General features: G+C 42.6%; 1 protein-coding gene and 1 long non-coding RNA gene across 12 annotated transcripts in view; both read left to right on the top strand.

Annotated features, from left to right (window-relative positions):
* Positions 1-737: 737 nt before the first annotated feature.
* Positions 738-8,455, top strand: LOC117098320. 4 transcript variants are annotated; one of them, XR_004443337.1, is made up of 5 exons: positions 2,517-2,576; positions 2,987-3,281; positions 4,930-4,967; positions 5,312-6,571; positions 8,200-8,455. It is a non-coding gene; the product is annotated as an uncharacterized LOC117098320 (long non-coding RNA). The 4 variants fall into 4 exon arrangements; XR_004443345.1 differs by having other exon boundaries at positions 6,017-6,571; XR_004443342.1 differs by lacking the exons at positions 2,517-2,576; positions 2,987-3,281 and adding an exon at positions 738-985.
* An 8,196-nt stretch (positions 8,456-16,651) lies between these two features.
* RNF17 (ring finger protein 17) overlaps positions 16,652-17,299 on the top strand; it is a 131,445-nt gene continuing 130,797 nt past the window's right edge. For 5 of the 8 annotated variants that reach the window (XR_004443350.1, XM_033236750.1, XM_033236758.1 and 2 more), the window contains exon 1: positions 16,656-17,186. Coding sequence is in view for 7 of the 8 variants with exons in the window: in XM_033236750.1 (XP_033092641.1) it covers positions 17,057-17,186 (130 nt within the window). In the remaining variant the exon portion in view is untranslated. Of the gene's footprint in view, positions 17,187-17,299 lie in introns of all 8 variants that reach the window. The other 3 variants (XM_033236796.1, XM_033236774.1, XM_033236782.1) reach the window with 2 other exon arrangements.

Genomic DNA, 17,299 nt, shown 5'->3' on the forward strand with positions numbered 1-17,299 from the left:
TGCGCTCTGGGCTAGCTGGGGAGACCGGAGTTTTTCCCCAGCACGGAGCCGCGCAGGCTGGCGACCTCGCCCCAGGGCTCTACTGCTGGGACAGCGCCCGCGGCGCCGCTCCCGCCCCTCTTCAGCGCAGTCTGCGCCTCTCGCTGGGCCTTGCCAGCTCGCAGTGCGCGTTTATGCTGCGGTAAACGCACTGAAGGAACGCACAGCTTATCTAATAGGGTTTTGAACTGATTTTCGGTATGCCAGCTGGGGTGGGCTTTGCCCAGTTCTTTTTTTTTTTTTTTGCTTTGCCCAATTCTGATCCTGTTTCCAGAGAACACAGCTGCTTAGACAATCTGTTATCTTCGCGTCCTGCCTTCCTTTTGACGCCAGAACATCCTAGAGATCAGGGGCCTCTCCCATGCCCTGGAACCATCCTCTCAGTGTGCTGCTCTTCATTGGTGCCAACAACAGAGCTCCCTAAGGCAGGCCTGGATCAGTGGGGACTGGGGCCCTGAAGCGAGATGGAGCAAGGCAGAGCGACCCTTGGGAGAGGGGCATGGGGCGGCCCTGTGCTTTAGACTCAGCACCCTGTGGCTTGAGGAGGTGACACTGTGTCGACGTGGGTGTGAAGGGAGGACGGCTGAAGGTACATGCGGTCCCCGGGACCTCACAAACTCCGCGGATGCGGGTCCCACCCGCGCGCACGCGCAGCAGGGGCCTTAGCTACCGCGGGGCCAGGCGGGGCCAGGCGGGGCCAGGCGGGGCCAGGCGGGGCCAGGCGGGGCCAGGCGGGGCCAGGCGGGGCCAGGCGCGCTCCCTTCTGGGCGAGCAGGTGCGAGGCGCGCGCCATGGAACAGCCCTTAGCTGAGTTTCGGTTTGCGCGCAAACTGCCGGCCTGGCAGCCCAACGCAGCATTTCCAGCCAGGACGCATAAACCTCGGGAGAGAAGGTGGAAGCCGCAGCGACTCTAAAGGCAGCCCCCGGCTGACTAAAGCTGTTCTTGGTACGGAAACCGAGGCCCCAGTGCTCGGGCCCTACCCAGTCTGGTTCAGGTGAAAGGAGGGAAGCCTCGGCCGGGTACCGGCGTCGGAGCCACAGTCGGACCTGGCCCTGCTGCCGGGGCGGGTCTGCTGGGCCTCCCTCCCGCTCCGGGCTAGACCTGACGTCTCCTGCCTCTCGCGTCCGCTCTGATCTGGACTTGAACATTTTCTTTCCAGCCCGCGAACCACGCAGCTCTGGATTCCAGGCAGGAAGCGAGGGTCAGGGTCCTGAAAGAAAGCACCCCTGTCCTTGAATTATTCACCCCGAATTGAATTATCATGACACCTGTGGCTTTGGGAAACCTCTCCACAACCAAGTGGAGCCACAGCCCTCGGCTAATGAGGGCAGAAGGTCGAATTAGATACTGATCAAAAGTGGCAGTAATTAAGGCTTCGTTTGATTTACACCTGGGGCACATGCGGCTCGTAGCCCAGATAGCCTGTGACTTAGAAATGGGTTTGAATAGAAAATCTACAAAAGTGTGTTAGCTGTAACTGCCGGTGGTGGCAGAAGCTTGTTCAATAGTGAATGTTCAAGACAAAAACAACAAAAAGGATTTAGTGTAATCTTTTCACACGTAATTTAATTCTTTTGGTAATCTCTTATTATGCAGATTTAATTTGCATCCTTTTGTGTTTTCATTTTGTTTTAACTCACGAGGAAAATGGTAAGGTGACTTGCAGTGAGACTGAAATGTCTACGTGTAGATACAGGACAAAACATATCAAGGGATAAGTGTTTTGCAACAATCTGTGCCAAGGGTTTGTTCCTCACAAGTGTAATAAGAACTGAAAGTTTTTATTTTTTATTTTATTTTATTTTATTTATTTATTTTATTTTACTTTATTTTTTTGAGACAGACTCTCACTCTGTCGCCCAGGCTGGAGCGCAACGAATGGCGTGATCTTGGCCCACTGCAACCTCTGCCTTCCAAGTCCAAGCAATTCTCCTGCCTCAGCCTCCCGAGTAGCTGGGAGGTACACACCAGGTAGTGTGCCACCATGCCCAGCTAATTCTTTTGTACTTTTTAAATAGAAACTGGGTTTCACCATGTTGGTCAGGCTGGTCTTGAACTCCTGACCTCAAGTGATCCACCCGCCTCAGCCTCCCAAAGTGCTGGGATTATGGGTATGAGCCATTGCACTCAGCCAAGATTCCTTTTAAAATTAAAATGTGCTGGAAGAGAAGTGTACCTTGCTCACCTTAAAATTATTTCCCTTAAGTTCATCTATTTTTGCACAACATTTGATATGAGGGAATTTTTAAAAATTACTGAACCTATTGTTACTCAATTTTGATTTGATATTCTTAGCAATATATGGGATTCCAGCTGACTTGCAGAAAGGTGAAAACAGGGCAGCAGCACAGTTCAAACATTAGAACTTGCTTTTTTCTTTTCTTTTTTTTCCTGAGTCTCACTCTGTCATCCTGAGTCTCACTCTGTCCTGAGTCTCACTCTGGAGTGCTGTGGTGTGATCTCGGCTCACTGCAACCTCCCCTCCCGGGTTCAAGCAATTCTCCTACCTCAGCCTCCCAAGTAGCTGGGACTACAGGTGTGTACCACCAAACGCAGCTGGTCTAGAACTTTCTGAGTGAAACAATTGCTTAAGATTTTAGAATCACGCCGGGCGCGGTGGCTCAAGCCTGTAATCCTAGCACTTTGGGAGGCCGAGACGGGCGGATCATGAGGTCAGGAGATCGAGACCATCCTGGCTAACACGGTGAAACCCTGTCTCTACTAAAAAATACAAAAAACTAGCCGGGCGAGGTGGCGGGCGCCTGTAGTCCCAGCTACTCGGGAGGCGGAGGCAGGAGAATGGCGTAAACCCGGGAGGCGGAGCTTGCAGTGAGCTGAGATCCAGCCACTGTACTCTGACAGAGCAAGACTCCGTCTCAAAAAAAAAACAACAACAACAAAAAAAGATTTTAGAATCAATTTCCCTTATTCTTTTTCTCTCTGTAGTTAAAAAACAATGTCTAACCCACGCAATGAGCTTTTGACTATGTGCCTCATTTCAAAAGGAATATGAGATCATTGAGTTGGACCCGGAGAAACTGAACTCAGAGGAAACTTCCATTATCGTGAACCCAAAAGCTGATGGCCAGACAAAAGGATGAGAGGAAATGCTGGATCTCCAGTTTGTTATTAATTGCTCTTTTTTGTTTTGTTTTGTTTTTATTGAAGTGGAGTCTCTCTCTTTCAACCAGGCTGGAGTGCAGTGGTGCAATGTCAGCTCACTGCAACCTCTGCTATCCAGGTTCAAATGATTCTTGTGCCTCAGCCTCCCGAGTAGCTAGAACTATGGGCGTGTGATACCACACCTGGGTAGTTTTTTTCTATTTTTGGTAGAGATGGGGTTTTGCCATGTTGGTCAGGCTGGTCTCAAACTCCTTACCTTAGGTGATCCACCTGCCTTGGCCTCCTGAAGTGCTGGGATTACAGGCGTTAGTCACCGTGCCTGGCCAATTGCTCTGTTTTTCATAAGGGACTCTGCCTTAAGCTCATTTTCATTGACTTATCATTTCTGGGTTTGCTGTGGTGTGAAAATTCTCATTAATTTTTTTCTTCAGATTATCTCTAGTTCAGAAAAAAAATTAAAAAATATAATTTATAAATCATGTGACATAATTTTGATGGCACACTGTGGCCTGTCAGAGATTTCTTTAGCATTCCTTTTTGTTTGTTTAGTTTTGGCTTTTGGTTTAAAGAGTTTGTTGAAACATGATTTGTATACTATAGAATTTATCTGTTTTAACATACAGTTCAAAGATTATTAGTAAATTTACTGAGTCACGCAACCATCACTACAGTCCAACTTTAAAACATTTTCATCACTCCAAGAAGATGCCTCATGCCCATCAGCAGTCACTACACATTTCCAGCCCCAGCCCTATGCAAACATTAATCTACTTTCTGTCTGTATATATTTGTGTATTCCAGATGTTTCATGTAAATGGAATTATACAGTATGGTAAACATATTTTTCATCTACTTATTTTTATATTCAACTAGGTTCAACATGTAGCCATAACCAAATACTTAAATTTTCTCTCTGGAAGCTTGAAAATATTTATTTTTCTTGATACTTATTTCTCCTGATTTCTGTTTTCTATACGGAAACAGTCTTTTAAATGATTGCATTCATTGATTAATTCCTTATTTTTCTCTTCTAGCAGACCTTCTTTTTCACTCTCGAAACAGCAGCCTTGGATATTAATTACTATTTGTTCATTATCCCCTTTCTTATGAGCACCATCTAGTTGCTGTTCAAGCAACAGATTTTCATGTTGTAGTTGAGATATCCACTCCTCTAATAGTCTTGCTTTCCTTTAGTTGATGCTGTGTTGCTTAGGTCCTTTGGCACACTTTTTTGTTTGTTTGTTTTTTGTTTTTTTGAGGTAAAAGATAACAATTAGTTACTGAACAACTTTCTAAAGCTGGAATTAAATTCAATGCCCTAAAAAGTAAACTCCATGAGACAAGAAGTTCTCTCAGATAATTTTGTATTGTTCAGACGGCCAAATTAAGTCATCAAGGCCATCCCTAAAATGTGTTCGCTTTTTGACCTTTTTCTTTCTTTTTTTTTTTTTTTTGAGACAGAGTCTGGCTCTGTTGCCCAGGCTGGAGTGCAGTGGCCGGATCTCAGCTCACTGCAAGCTCCGCCTCCCGGGTTTACGCCATTCTCCCGCCTTAGCCTCCCGAGTAGCTGGGACTACAGGCGCCCACCACCTCGCCCGGCTAGTTTTTTGTATTTTTTAGTAGAGACGGGGTTTCACCATATTAGCCAGGATGGTCTCGATCTCCTGACCTCGTGATCCGCCCGTCTCGGCCTCCCAAAGTGCTGGGATTACAGGCTTGAGCCACCGCGCCCGGCCAACCTTTTTCTTTCGATGCTTTCTTTGCAGGCCTGTCCTACTTTCTCCTTCCTAAGAAACTGCTGATGGTAAGTTTTCGCACCTTGTCTTTGTTGCATTGATCCATCATCATCGTCAGCAGATGTACTATTATATAGGTTTTCTGGTACTTCTATTTTTTTTTTTTATTTTTAGTTTTGTGCTTCTTCCTCCTTCAACCTGTGGTTATTTATTTTCACTTTTCTCAGGCCTTTCTTGTTCTTCCTCTGAAGTCACTTCTAAGTCTTGTTCTGCTCTAGATGTTTGTACATCCTTTCTTTTTACTGCATTCTTCACAACAGACTCTTCCATTTCAGTGGTAGGCTTCAAGGAAAGATGTTTTACAGGAAGCCCTTCTCCTTTGACCATATTTTTTCTTCTTTTTTATATGAAGTTTCAAGTAAAGACTCTGAAGCAGTCTCAGGGTTATATACTACTTGGTAGTAAAAGTCAAGTCTTCATTATCTAGTTTACGGCACGAATCAACACACAGTTCTTTGAAATACTTAATGCAGGTTTGTCAGAACTCCCTGAATCTTCTGCACTTGCTCCTCCTTTTTTCAAACTTGCATTCTTAGATGCTTCTGGATTGTCATTTTGAAGACCATTTTCAAGTATCTTTTATGTTGCAAAATTTGTTGTTGAATGCTAGTCAAAGCACCAGAAATAGCATAATTGTTTGCTGTCTGTACATACATATTTTGAATAAAGACAGTAATATTTTGTTGAAGAATGCCGACTATACCTAACGAGCCATAATGTACAGCAGGCATGAGGACTGTTCCTCCTAACCTATTAACAGCATGTACATTTGCTTGTTTCTTCACCAAAAATTACAGCATTTGCTGTCTTTTGCAAACTGCAGCAAGTAAAAGTGGTGTGTTTCCATCATTGTTCAGCACTTCAATATCCATATCACGGAAAAGTAGTTTTTCTACCAGGAATGTCCTCTCATGATAGGACAGCACAGTGGAGAGCAGTGTTGCCGTAGATATCCACGTTCCAGGAGAATGATGCCACAGATCTCTTCCTGGCAATGTACAACCTTCTCAAAGGCATCCCATTTTGTTTGTCACCAATGTCAATGTGGTATTTTCAGTTCACCAGGAGAGTCCCCACTTCCACATGGCCATTGGCACAGGCCAAATGTACAGCAGCCCTGTCCATCCACAGCTGAAGGGATAAAGAAACTGCCATACAGATACACACAGAATATGCTTCAGCCATAAAGCTTTAGGAAATCCTGTCATCCACAGCCATATGGAGAAACCCAGAGGACATTAGGTCCAAAAAAATGAGCCTGGTGGAGAAAGTCCCATACTGCGTGATCTCAGGCATGTGGACTCCTAAAAGCTTTATCTCCTGCCCATCCACAGATGAAGGGATCAAGAAACTGTAATATATATTCACAAAGAAATATTCTTTGGCCATCAAGATAATTAAAGGATGTCATCTGGAGGAACACAGACGGCCCGCCGAGGCTGCAGCTGCCTTGTCCTGCACTGTGGATGGAAGCCACTGTTCTGACAAGAGGCGGAGCTCAGGTGATAATGCTCGCTCCTGCTGTGCCACCAGGTTCCTAACAGGCCAGGGACGATACTGGTCCAGGGGTGGGGGACCCCTGCTCCAGATGACAGCCAGAGTAGTCTTACATGTAAGTTGGATTGTTGGTTCCCTGCTTAGACCTTTAGCCATTTCCCATTTCCAGAATCTTCGGTGTGGCCTGCCTGGCCTTACTTAGTCTGGTTTCTGCCCTCCCACTCTCCCTCCTTAGCCCCCATCATCTCATGCTACTCCCCCCTCGCCCAGGACACTGCCCAGATATGTCCTTCTCGTTGGGCAAGAAGTACTGTGCATGGAGGTCAAATCTGAAAGGGACATTTCTTTCCTTAATGAGTATCAGGGATTGGGGATGTGACTGATGATATAAGGGCCCCTCCAATCAGACTTTCCAGTCTAACCAAGAAGATAATAATTACAATGTTGATGCTAAAAAAAGAAGGTTCTGGCCAAATAGGACTTCTGAAACATCATAAATCAGATGACTAATATTTGTGATCCCTTTTTAAATTTTCACGTGAAGAAGAATAGGGGACGTAACTGAAGAAATGAACTAAAAGTTCTTCTCTGTAATGAGAACCTAAGTGTGGGATGCTGTGTTTGGCTCTGGAAACACATGGCCTCCTGGTACTTAATAAACAATTTAGCATCACACATGACCTGTATTAAAAGAGACACTTCAGTGCTGAATAGTTTGGTGCTCAAAGGGCAGGAGAGCCAGTTAGTGCTTGGAGAGGCAGAAGGGGAACCCTACCTGATGGCCAGGGACGTTGGGACTGACTCAGTCCATGAACTGTGCTTGCCTGGAAGAAAGGCAAGGAGTTGAGGAAGAGAGAAGAGATGGAGGCAATTCTAGGCCTGAGATGGGTCTGAGAATATCTGTGGGTAATAAGGCCAATTAAACTAGAGTAGAAGGGTCATTTGTGGAGCAAAAGATTGTGGATTGTTTAGTACATGGAATTTCTTAGGCCACTGTGGCTCTTTAGTAGATAGTGAAATCAATACAGAGGATCTTGTCCCCCATTAAAAATGTTTTGTTCTGTTTTGTTTTTTTGAGTTGGAGTCTTGCTCTATTGCCCAGGCTGGAGTACAGTGGAGTACAGATTCTTTTAAAAAATACAAGTTAAAGATTGTGACAGAAATATGAAAACTAGCCGGGCATGGTGGCTCATGCCTGTAATCCCAGCACTTTGGGAGCCCGAGGCAGGTGGATCATCTGGGGTCAGGAGTTTGAGACCAGCCTGGCCAATCTGGTGAAACCCCGTCTCTACTAAAATACAAAAATTAGCTGGGCTTGGTGGCGGGCGTCTGTAATCTCAGGTACTCAGGAGGCTGAGGCAGGAGAATCACTTGAACCTGGGAGGCGGAGTTTGCAGTGAGCCGAGGTTGCACCATTGCACTCCAGCCTGGGCAACAGAGCGAGACTGTCTCAAAAAAAAGAAAAAAGAAAAGAAAAACGAAAAGAAAAAAGAAATTATTAAACCTGTCTTAGTTTTGGTTCTTGGTTTTATCTAGTTCAAACTGGTCTAAGACAAACTAAAGGAATTCATAATAAGGACGTAAGAGTTTTGGTTTTGCTTTTGTTTTTTTCACAGACCCCAAGATTAGACATGCAGGCCAGGTCTCACATGTAAAGATTCAGAACACCTTTAGAAAGGCAAGCAGCGCCTCTCTGTTCCTTGCCTCTGCATCTCTCTGTGCTTTTGTTTCATTTTCTTTCAGGACCTTGTGCTGTGCACGAAGGTGGTATGCAGTCAGAAGACGTCTGAGGAGACAAGTATGTATCTCCCACCACAACATTATATGATGCTTGGAGTAAAACAGTCATCCCTGTTCCTACCTACAATTGTATTGTTCAATAAAGATTGCTGCCAGACATGGTGGCTCATACCTGTAGTCCCAGCACTTTGGGAGGCCGAGGGCGGGCAGATCGCTTGAGACCAGGATTTGAGACTAGCCTGGGCAACATGGTGAGCCCCCATCTCTGCAGAAATAAAATAAAATAAAATTAGCCAGGTGTGGTGGCCTGTGTCTATAGCCTCAGCTACTTGGGAGGCTGAGGCTGGAGAATAGCTTGAGCCCTGGAGGTCCAGGCAACAGTGAGCCATGATGGCGGCACTGCACTCCAAATTGGGTGACAGAGTGAGACCCTGTCAAAAAAAAAATAATAATAATAATAAGATTGCATTATTCAATCTTTTTTCCCATATATAATTTATATAGTTACATAATTACATTCTAGTATTTGCATATACTGAGAACTACATATAATTTAGAATTATGCTGTTTTCACTTGTATATCACATACATTTCCCTGTATAGATATATAACACCTCTATTTGTCTTTTTCCACTTGACAGCTATGTTTCTCAAATTGATATACTGTGATCTCCTAAGCCAGTTACAGATTGATACGGATTTAAATTACTTCCTATTTTCTGTTTTATAAACAATAAACACTGTTATGATATAGTTTTCATTTTTGTTTGGTTTTTGATCATTTCCTGTGGAAGTATTCTCAAAGCTGAAATTGCTGAATTAGTGGGAATAAACATGGCTGTGTCTTTTTAAACGTTTTGTCAGCTTACTCTCAAAAAAGATTACACCAATAGGTATTGCCACTAGCAGTAGTTAAGAGTTTGTCTCACCATGATTACAAATTTTTCCAAATTGGTAGCTTATTCACACTGATTGGAACATATGAGTTGTTCAGTATTTTAGAATATGTTTATGGGAAAGCCCTTGAATAGATTAAGCAAGAACATATAAATATGTAATAAATTCCGTACTGGATTACATCAGTGATCCTTCTAGCTCTGCATCTTGAAACCTAGTTAAGCTCTTTTATGTTACACTCACCCTGATAGAGTTTTGGAAAATACTTGCTTTTTATTTCTGAAAGTTTTTGCAAAGGATTAAGTTTTGTTTTTCTGAAAAGTTTTGTCTCTGAAATTTTCTGCCTAGACTTTGGACAAGATGTTCTATTAATTGTCAAATGCAATTGAATTTACTCACATTTTCCTTTCTAGGTTACTTTATAAGGTGTTCCTACAGGTCATAAAAAAATGCCCACAAGGAGCCAAATTACTTTATTCATGGATCTAATATTGCTTTATAGTATTGCTATATAGGTTTAGATAATTATGTTGTTTTACCTTCAGTAGTCATATTTTGGTTATAGGTAAAGTCATTCCTCGTTAAAATAGTATGCAAAGCAAACATTTGAAATCACCATTATTCAACATGTTTTGCTACTACTTACAAATAACAATTTACATTATTTTAATGTTGTGAATAGTTGTGGAATTTAGTCATTTTCTGTATATTGAATTAATTACTGACATTAAGTATCTTCTGCCTTTAGTAGCTTAACTCATTTCCTGAATCTACCCATTTGATACCGTGCTTTTGATTGGTAAAGTCACACATAAATATCTATTTTACTTTTTATAATATAACGTCATAAAAATAGGGAAGATTTTCTGACAGACATTAGCCGACTGGTGACATTTTTAGTAAGTGCCAAAAAGTAATATATGAATATATAAAACAAATGTTTAGCATAAACTTTATAAATAGCAGAAATTATTAGTAGAAGAAATTACTCACATCTTGTCTGCTAAAATAAAGATTAAAAATTGACTACATGAAAAATTATAGTTTCTTGAGCTGATGAAATACATTGATCATAATTCTTCCTTGTTTTGTTTTCTGTGTCTGTGGAAGTCATAGTAAAACCAAAAAATGTATACCTTGAATTATGTTGTTTTTTTTTTCTTTATTACTCAGTTTACATACATTTTTGTCCTCCTTTGAACTTACTTTCTCCTTGTAAGTTCTTACAAGTTCTCCTTGTAAGACTTGGGTATGTCATGGGCATAAATCAAACTACTCAGATCCACTTCTGGAGGTTGATGTTGGTTTTAGAGCAGGTCCTTGTGGCATCTGTTCCCTTTCCATTGCTAGTCAGTACAGAGCTCACCTAAAAGCTACCCACCAGATAAAAGCTTCTGATGCAAAGAATTTGACAACCCATTAGCTAGAAAACTATTTCCTGAATAACTTAAAATCGACCGAAGCCTTCCCCCATATGTAACATTGTTCTGCCATGCCCTTCATTTTTGCAGCCCTCCTGTGTATAGACTTGGAAAACAGATCAGTGGGGTAGCAGTGAAAGACATCATGACACCAAATAGAAACAAGGACTTGGAAGACCCACTGGATCTCTTAATTTCCAGGCCACTTGATAGTAGATACAGTTCCTTACAAAAGAACATGGCTTGATATTGAGAAAAGAGGGTGCTGGAGATGAGGGAAGATGAATTAGCCACCAAGACAGTTCACCTTGCAATTCAATCATTTAGATCTAATTGAAGAATGATGGCTGCCATGTTCCAGAACAAGAATGAAAGCCGTGTTCCACAGTGAAATGGTGAATTCATATCTTCTGTGTTCGATTCCAGGAAAAAAGGAAGTAAAAGAAATACAGAAACGTCCTTGATTCACACCTTTCATCCCTCCCCATCTGCACTTTATTCTTCCTAACTGTAAATCCCATGCTGAAATTCTACTGTACTCGATAAGCATATAATCATATTCAGGGCTCTACCAAGACAATATTTTTTTTTTTTCTTGAGACAGAGTTTCACTCTGTCACCCAGGCTGGAGTGCAGTGGTGTGATTGCAACCTCTGCTCACTGCAACCTCTGCCTCCGAGGTTGAAGCAAGTCTCCTGCCTCAGCCTCCCGAGTAGGTGGGACTACAGGTGTGTGCCACCATGCTCGGTTAATTTTTGTATTTTTAATAGAGATAGGATTTCACCATGTTAGCCAGGCTGGTCTCAAACTCCTGACCTCAGGCAGTCCACCAGGCTCCCTTCGCAAAGTGCTGAGATTACAGGCGTGAGTCACTGTGCCTGGCCGACAATATTCTTAAGTATAAAGAACATATAATAGTTGGAAAAATTTATGAGCAGAAATATTTTAGAGGATATTTTGTTATATATTCAGTATTTCTATAAATGTTCTCAAAATAAAATTTTGAATGACAATACTTTCTGTATTTCCTTTTCTCTAGTTGGGCAGTTCTGTGAACATAAAATGTCCCCTCCTGCTCTGATGTTTCACTTTTTATATGGTTTGGATTAGTGTCCCACCCAAATCTCATGTGGAATTGTAATCCCCAGCCTTGGAGTTGGGGCCTGGTGCAGGTGATTGGATCAGGAGGGTGGATCCTTCATGAATGGTTTTAGCACCACCCCTTTGGTGCTGTCGCCTGATAGTATTCTCATGAGGTCTTCCTCCTGCTGCCACCATGTAAGACACACTAGCTTCCCCTCATTTTCCACCATGATTGTAAGTTACCTGGGGCCTCCCCGGAAGAAGCCACTATGCTTCCTGTAAAGCCTGCATAACCATGAGCCGATTAAAACTCCTTTATTTGTAAATTACCCAGTTCCAGGTATTTCTTTACAGCAGTGTGAGAATGGATGAATCAAACTTTCCAGGAAGATCATTTCATTCCCCACTCTTTGCCTCTTTCCATCTGCCCTTTATTCTTTATTGATTCCCCTGGTCTCTGACCACCCACCTCAAGTTTTTACCATATTTATTTTATAATCAGTTGTTCCATGCGTTATCGTGCTATAATATAAACACTTTTTATGATAATAGACATCATGACTAATAACTTCTGTTATAGTAATGAGGATATCTGAAAAACATATATTTTAAAAACAGATACACCATAGATAGGACATCAACGGCTGGTGTAAGAAGAAGGTTCTAATTGGAAGCTGATACAGAAGGAGATCAGTTTGTCTCAGAGCACTTTAGTAACCTGAACTTCACCCAATGCAAAGCACAAAGGTTGAAGAAGTGATAGCCCTTTTAGTGAGCTACCAGGGATTAACCACTAAATTTTAGTACCATTGCGTATGGTATTTGTATATTGTATCTCTGAGTTCTGTGAGCCAAAGAAGAAAAGATTGATTTTTGGAGCAAGCATCTTTACCATGACTAGGCAAAATAAAAAAGAAATAGAAGTTAGAGTTGATAGATATCCACTATCAAAAACAACTTACATTTGGCTGGGCATGGTGGCTCACGCCTGTAATCCCAGCACTTTGGGAGGCTGAGGTGGGCGGATCAAGAGGTCAGGAGATCCAAGACCATCCTGGCCAACATGGTGAAGCCCCATCTCTACTAAAATACAAAAAATTAGCCGGGTGTGGTGGTGCGCACCTGTAGTCCCAGCTACTTACGTGGGAGGCTGAGCCAGGGGAATCACTCAAACCTGGGCAGTAGAGGTTGCAGTGCACTGAGCTGGTGCCACTGCACTCCAGCCTGGTGACAGAGCAAGACTCTGTCTCAAAAAAACCCAAAAAAAAAAAAAACCTTACATTCTCAATTAGAATTTAGTAACTGTGGAAGAAAAAGAGATTTAGATTGCCCATGAATGTGAGGACACATGACCTACATCTCTGGAGTTTTGGAGACAGAAGAGGTCAAGATTGTAATTTCTGAGTGAATACTTCTCATGGGGAAAACTAAGCTGGGAGAAAAGCTAATATTACATTGTTGGTAGCATAACCCATAAACACAATTTAAAAATTCCTTTGGGACATAAAATATTATGTTAATGTAGCATATGGAACCAAGACATAATAACTGTAGTAGTTCCTTCTGGACCAGAATAAATTGCTAACCACACATACATAATTTATTTTCGCAACTCTCAAGGTATTACACCTCCAATATGCACATTCTAAATTAGTTAAACAGAGGAATCAAGAAATGGTAGAAATAAGGGTGAGGGAAGCAAGAGTTTTTAGAGCTATCACAAGATGTTGTAGTTGTCATCTCTAGAAATTTAAACATCAGGGTACACTTTCTCAAAAAGATGTTTCACAGGACTATCTCTAGTCAAAAATGATTGCAGAGTGGGCAGAAATCTCCAAAAAGGTAATTTAAGCAAAGAAAGAAAAAAAGGAAGGGAGTGAGGGAATGAGAGAGGGAGAGAGAAGAATTTCCTACTACCAAGTTAAAAAGAAAACAATAACATAACCTTAGGAGACTGTCAAGGCATTGTGTCTCAGAGCCAAGATTGGTTTCTGTAAGAATAAAGATAGTCGCGGCCAGGCGTGGGTGGCTCACACCTATAATCCCAGCACTTTGGGAGACTGAGGCAGGTGGATAACCTGAGGTCAGGAGTTCGAGACCAGCCTGGCCAACATGGTGAAACCCCTTCTCTACTAAAAATACAAAAAATTAGGCAGGCGTGTGGAGTGTGCCTGTAATCCCAGCTATTTGGGAGGCTGAGGCAGAAGAATTGATTGAACCCAGGAGGCAGAGGTTACAGTGGGCCGAGATCACGCCATTGCACTCCAGCCTGGGTGACAGAGCAAGACTCCATCTCAAAATAGATGTAGTGATTGAGACTCCTAAAGAGTAAAACAAAATGTATATTAACTGGATATCTGAGAAAAATGATTATGACAAAAAGGTAAGGGCCTAGTCTCATTACCCAAAGCAGAAAATAAACTTGAAAGAATGTGAATATAAATACAAGTAATACAAGTTTTCCAGAAAGAAATGTTAACAGAGAATGAATACCTTTTAAAAGTCATTCCAGTGCTGGGAAAACTAGATATCCACATGCAGAAGAATGAAATTAGATCATTTTCTCACATTATATACAAAAATCAACTCAAAATAGATTAAAGATTTAAAAGACCTGAAACTGTAAAACGACTAGAAGAAAACGGGGAAAAGCTGTATGTCAACTGGTCTGGACAATGATTTTTTTGGACATGACAACAAAAGCACAGACAACAAAAGCAAAAATAGACAAACAGGATTACATCAAACTATTAATAGAAAACTCTGCATAGCAAAAGCAACAGTCAACAAAGAGACAGCCTATGGAATGGGAGAAAGTATTTGTAAACTATACATCTGGTAAGGGGCTAATATCCAAAATACATAAGGAACATAAACAACTCAGTAGGAAGAAAACAACTCAAATAAAAAATGAGCCAAGGACCTAAATAGACATTTCTCAAAAGATGACATACAAATGGCTAACAGGTATGTGAAAGCATGCTCAATGTCACTAATCACCAGGGAAATGCAAGTTAAAACCACAATGAGATATTACACAAGGTAATTAGAATGGAGATTATTTTTAAAAAGACAAAAGATAACAAGTATTGGCAAGGATATGGAGAAAAGGGAACCCTTATACAGTTAGTGGGAATGTAAATTAGTATAGCCATTATGGGAAACAGTATAAATTATTTGTTGTGTATATTTTCGAGAAGGTAACTAAATGGGTTAACTTAGTTAAATGTTGAAATACGTCTATTCAATAGATTAATTTGGTTTTAGAATATTAATATTTTGTCTTGGTGTTATTCTATTAATCCCACTCTTATGTTGGGAATAAATATGTTATATGCTTAACAACAACAAAGAAATCTAATCTTGACCGTGGATTTGATTTCACATGCATAGCGCTAAGGGCAGCTTGCGGGTTAACTCTGTGACTGCATTGTTCTTCTACATTCTTTCTCTGATCTGCTGCTGCCATTTGATCTCTGAATTTCTCTTCAGTTTTGGTGAAACTTTCTAAAAGACACTCACTGTGGGTCCGATGCAATTTATAAAAATTGTGTATTCAAGAAGAGAGCACTGTGTGTCTCATTTCTCACCTGTTTAGGAGAAAGTGCTTCTAAAACTGACCCAGGAAAGATAAGGAGAATATGGGCCGGACATGGTGGCTCACGCCTGTAATCCTAGCACTTTGGGAGGCCCAGGCGGGCGGATCATGAGGTCAGGAGATCCAGACCGTCCTGGTTAACTTGGTGAAACCCCATCTCTACTAAAAATAGAAAAAAAAAAAAGAAAAGAAAAGAAAAAAAAAAATTAGCCAGATGTGGTGGCTGGTGCCTGTAGTCCCAACTACTCGGGAGGCTGAGGCAGGAGAATGGCGTGAACCCGGGAGGCGGAGCTTGCAGTGAGCTGAGATGGCACCACTGCACTCCAGCCTGGGCGACAGAGCAAACTCTGTCTTAAAAAAAAAGAAAAAAAAAAAAAAAAGAAAATGAGGAATATGGGCAGGCTTTATTCTTAGCAGCAAAAGGCAACTGTACCATCTCCAGGCGTTTTGTTTGAAATACACCTGCCACCTTTCTACCAGATTACTTCATTCCTTGCTCACAAAACGTGTCATGCACTCTACTGCTTAAAGAGTAAAGTTCAAACTCCTCAGCCTGACACTCGAGATTCTCTGAAATTCTTCCCTGACATACCTCTCCACAGAAGCTTACTTTAAGGAAACTCATACTCTGGCTAAATGGTCTTTAAATTCTCAAGAAGCCACTGTGTCTTCCATCTACCTTCCCTCGCATCTACCTTCCCTCGCTGATGTGGTCTTTATTCTTCGAATCCCTTATTTCTTGTTTACTCCTGTAAGTACTACCTAGGTTGTAAGGTCTAGTGCAAACCCTATATCCTCTAGGAAGACTTTTCATACCACCGTAGACCATACTGACTTCATTTCTTCAGAAGGCAGTAATCCTTTTGTTTGTTTGTTTTTGAGACGGAGTCTCGCTCTGTGGCCCAGGCTGGAGTGCAGTGGCGCGATCTCAGCTCACTGCAAGCTCCGCCTCCCGGGTTCACGCCATTCTCCTGCCTCAGCTTCCTGAGTAGCTGGGACTACAGATGCCCACCGCCACTCCTGGCTAATTTTTATTATTTTTATTTTTAGTAGAGACGGGGTTTCACCATGTTAGCCAGGATGGTCTTGATGTCCTGACCTCGTGATCCGCCTGCCTGGGCCTCCCAAAGGGCTCGGATTACAGGCGTAAGCCACCGTGCCCAGCCCAGAAGGCAGTAATTCTTATTATCTCTAATACACGTCAGGCGTATAACACTTAGCTATTTTGGCGGAAGTTACTGGGTTTTTTTAAATGGAGTTATATACCTCTCAAGCAGAAACCTGTTAGTTCATAAATTATTAGCATCCCCAACCACTCTTGGCACTCCGCCTTGTATGTTACTAGGCTCGACAGCAGTTAGTAATGATGAGCACTCTTTAATTTGAAAGCGTTCACTGCATCTACCCCAGCAATGGCTACTGATCAGCCTCTCCACTCCAGCTCCTATTAGCCAAGCCCTGGATGCCCCCAGCACACAGGTTTAGGGCTTCTGGCCCTGACACATAATAGGCAAAGAGGACTGCTTCAATATAGATGATTATTATTTAGAAAGTCACTCACAATGTAAGTAATAATATGCGACATTTTAATTTGTGATGACTAAAGGCGCTAAAGTGGTGACTCTTTGGGTAGAATGTAAAAGTGAACTGCCCTTAACGGCCACAAGGCGCCCCTTCTAGGAGTGGTACCTCCCAGGATAACGGAAAACAGCCCCAGCCCCATCAGGAGCAAGCTTGGGGGCGGGCTTTAATCTCCCGGCCCACTGTTTGGCTAGCTGCAGGTGCTGGCCTCCAATGATTGATTGCAGCCGCGAGGGCTGCCGGGACTAGCACTCGGCGGTTGTTCCAGAAGAAGACAACGATGGCGGCAGAGCCTTCGAAGCCTGGGACTTCCCGGTCTGCCTACCAGCGGATGGGGAGGAAGGGTCAGCACTGGGGTGCCCCTGAAATCCAGTGCACCAGGTGTGGAAGGAGGGTATCCAGAGCATCCGGTGAGGAACCCAAGGGCCCACCTAGCGGGGAGGCAGCTTGGAGGGAGGGCTGGGGGCCAGGGGGGCTGGTGGGCGCGTGAGGCTTGCTCAGCTGCATCCAATCCTGGTGTCCC

The sequence above is a fragment of the Trachypithecus francoisi genome, unplaced genomic scaffold (assembly GCF_009764315.1).
Source record: "Trachypithecus francoisi isolate TF-2019V2 unplaced genomic scaffold, Tfra_2.0 Contig01461, whole genome shotgun sequence".
Classification (NCBI taxonomy): domain Eukaryota; kingdom Metazoa; phylum Chordata; class Mammalia; order Primates; family Cercopithecidae; genus Trachypithecus; species Trachypithecus francoisi.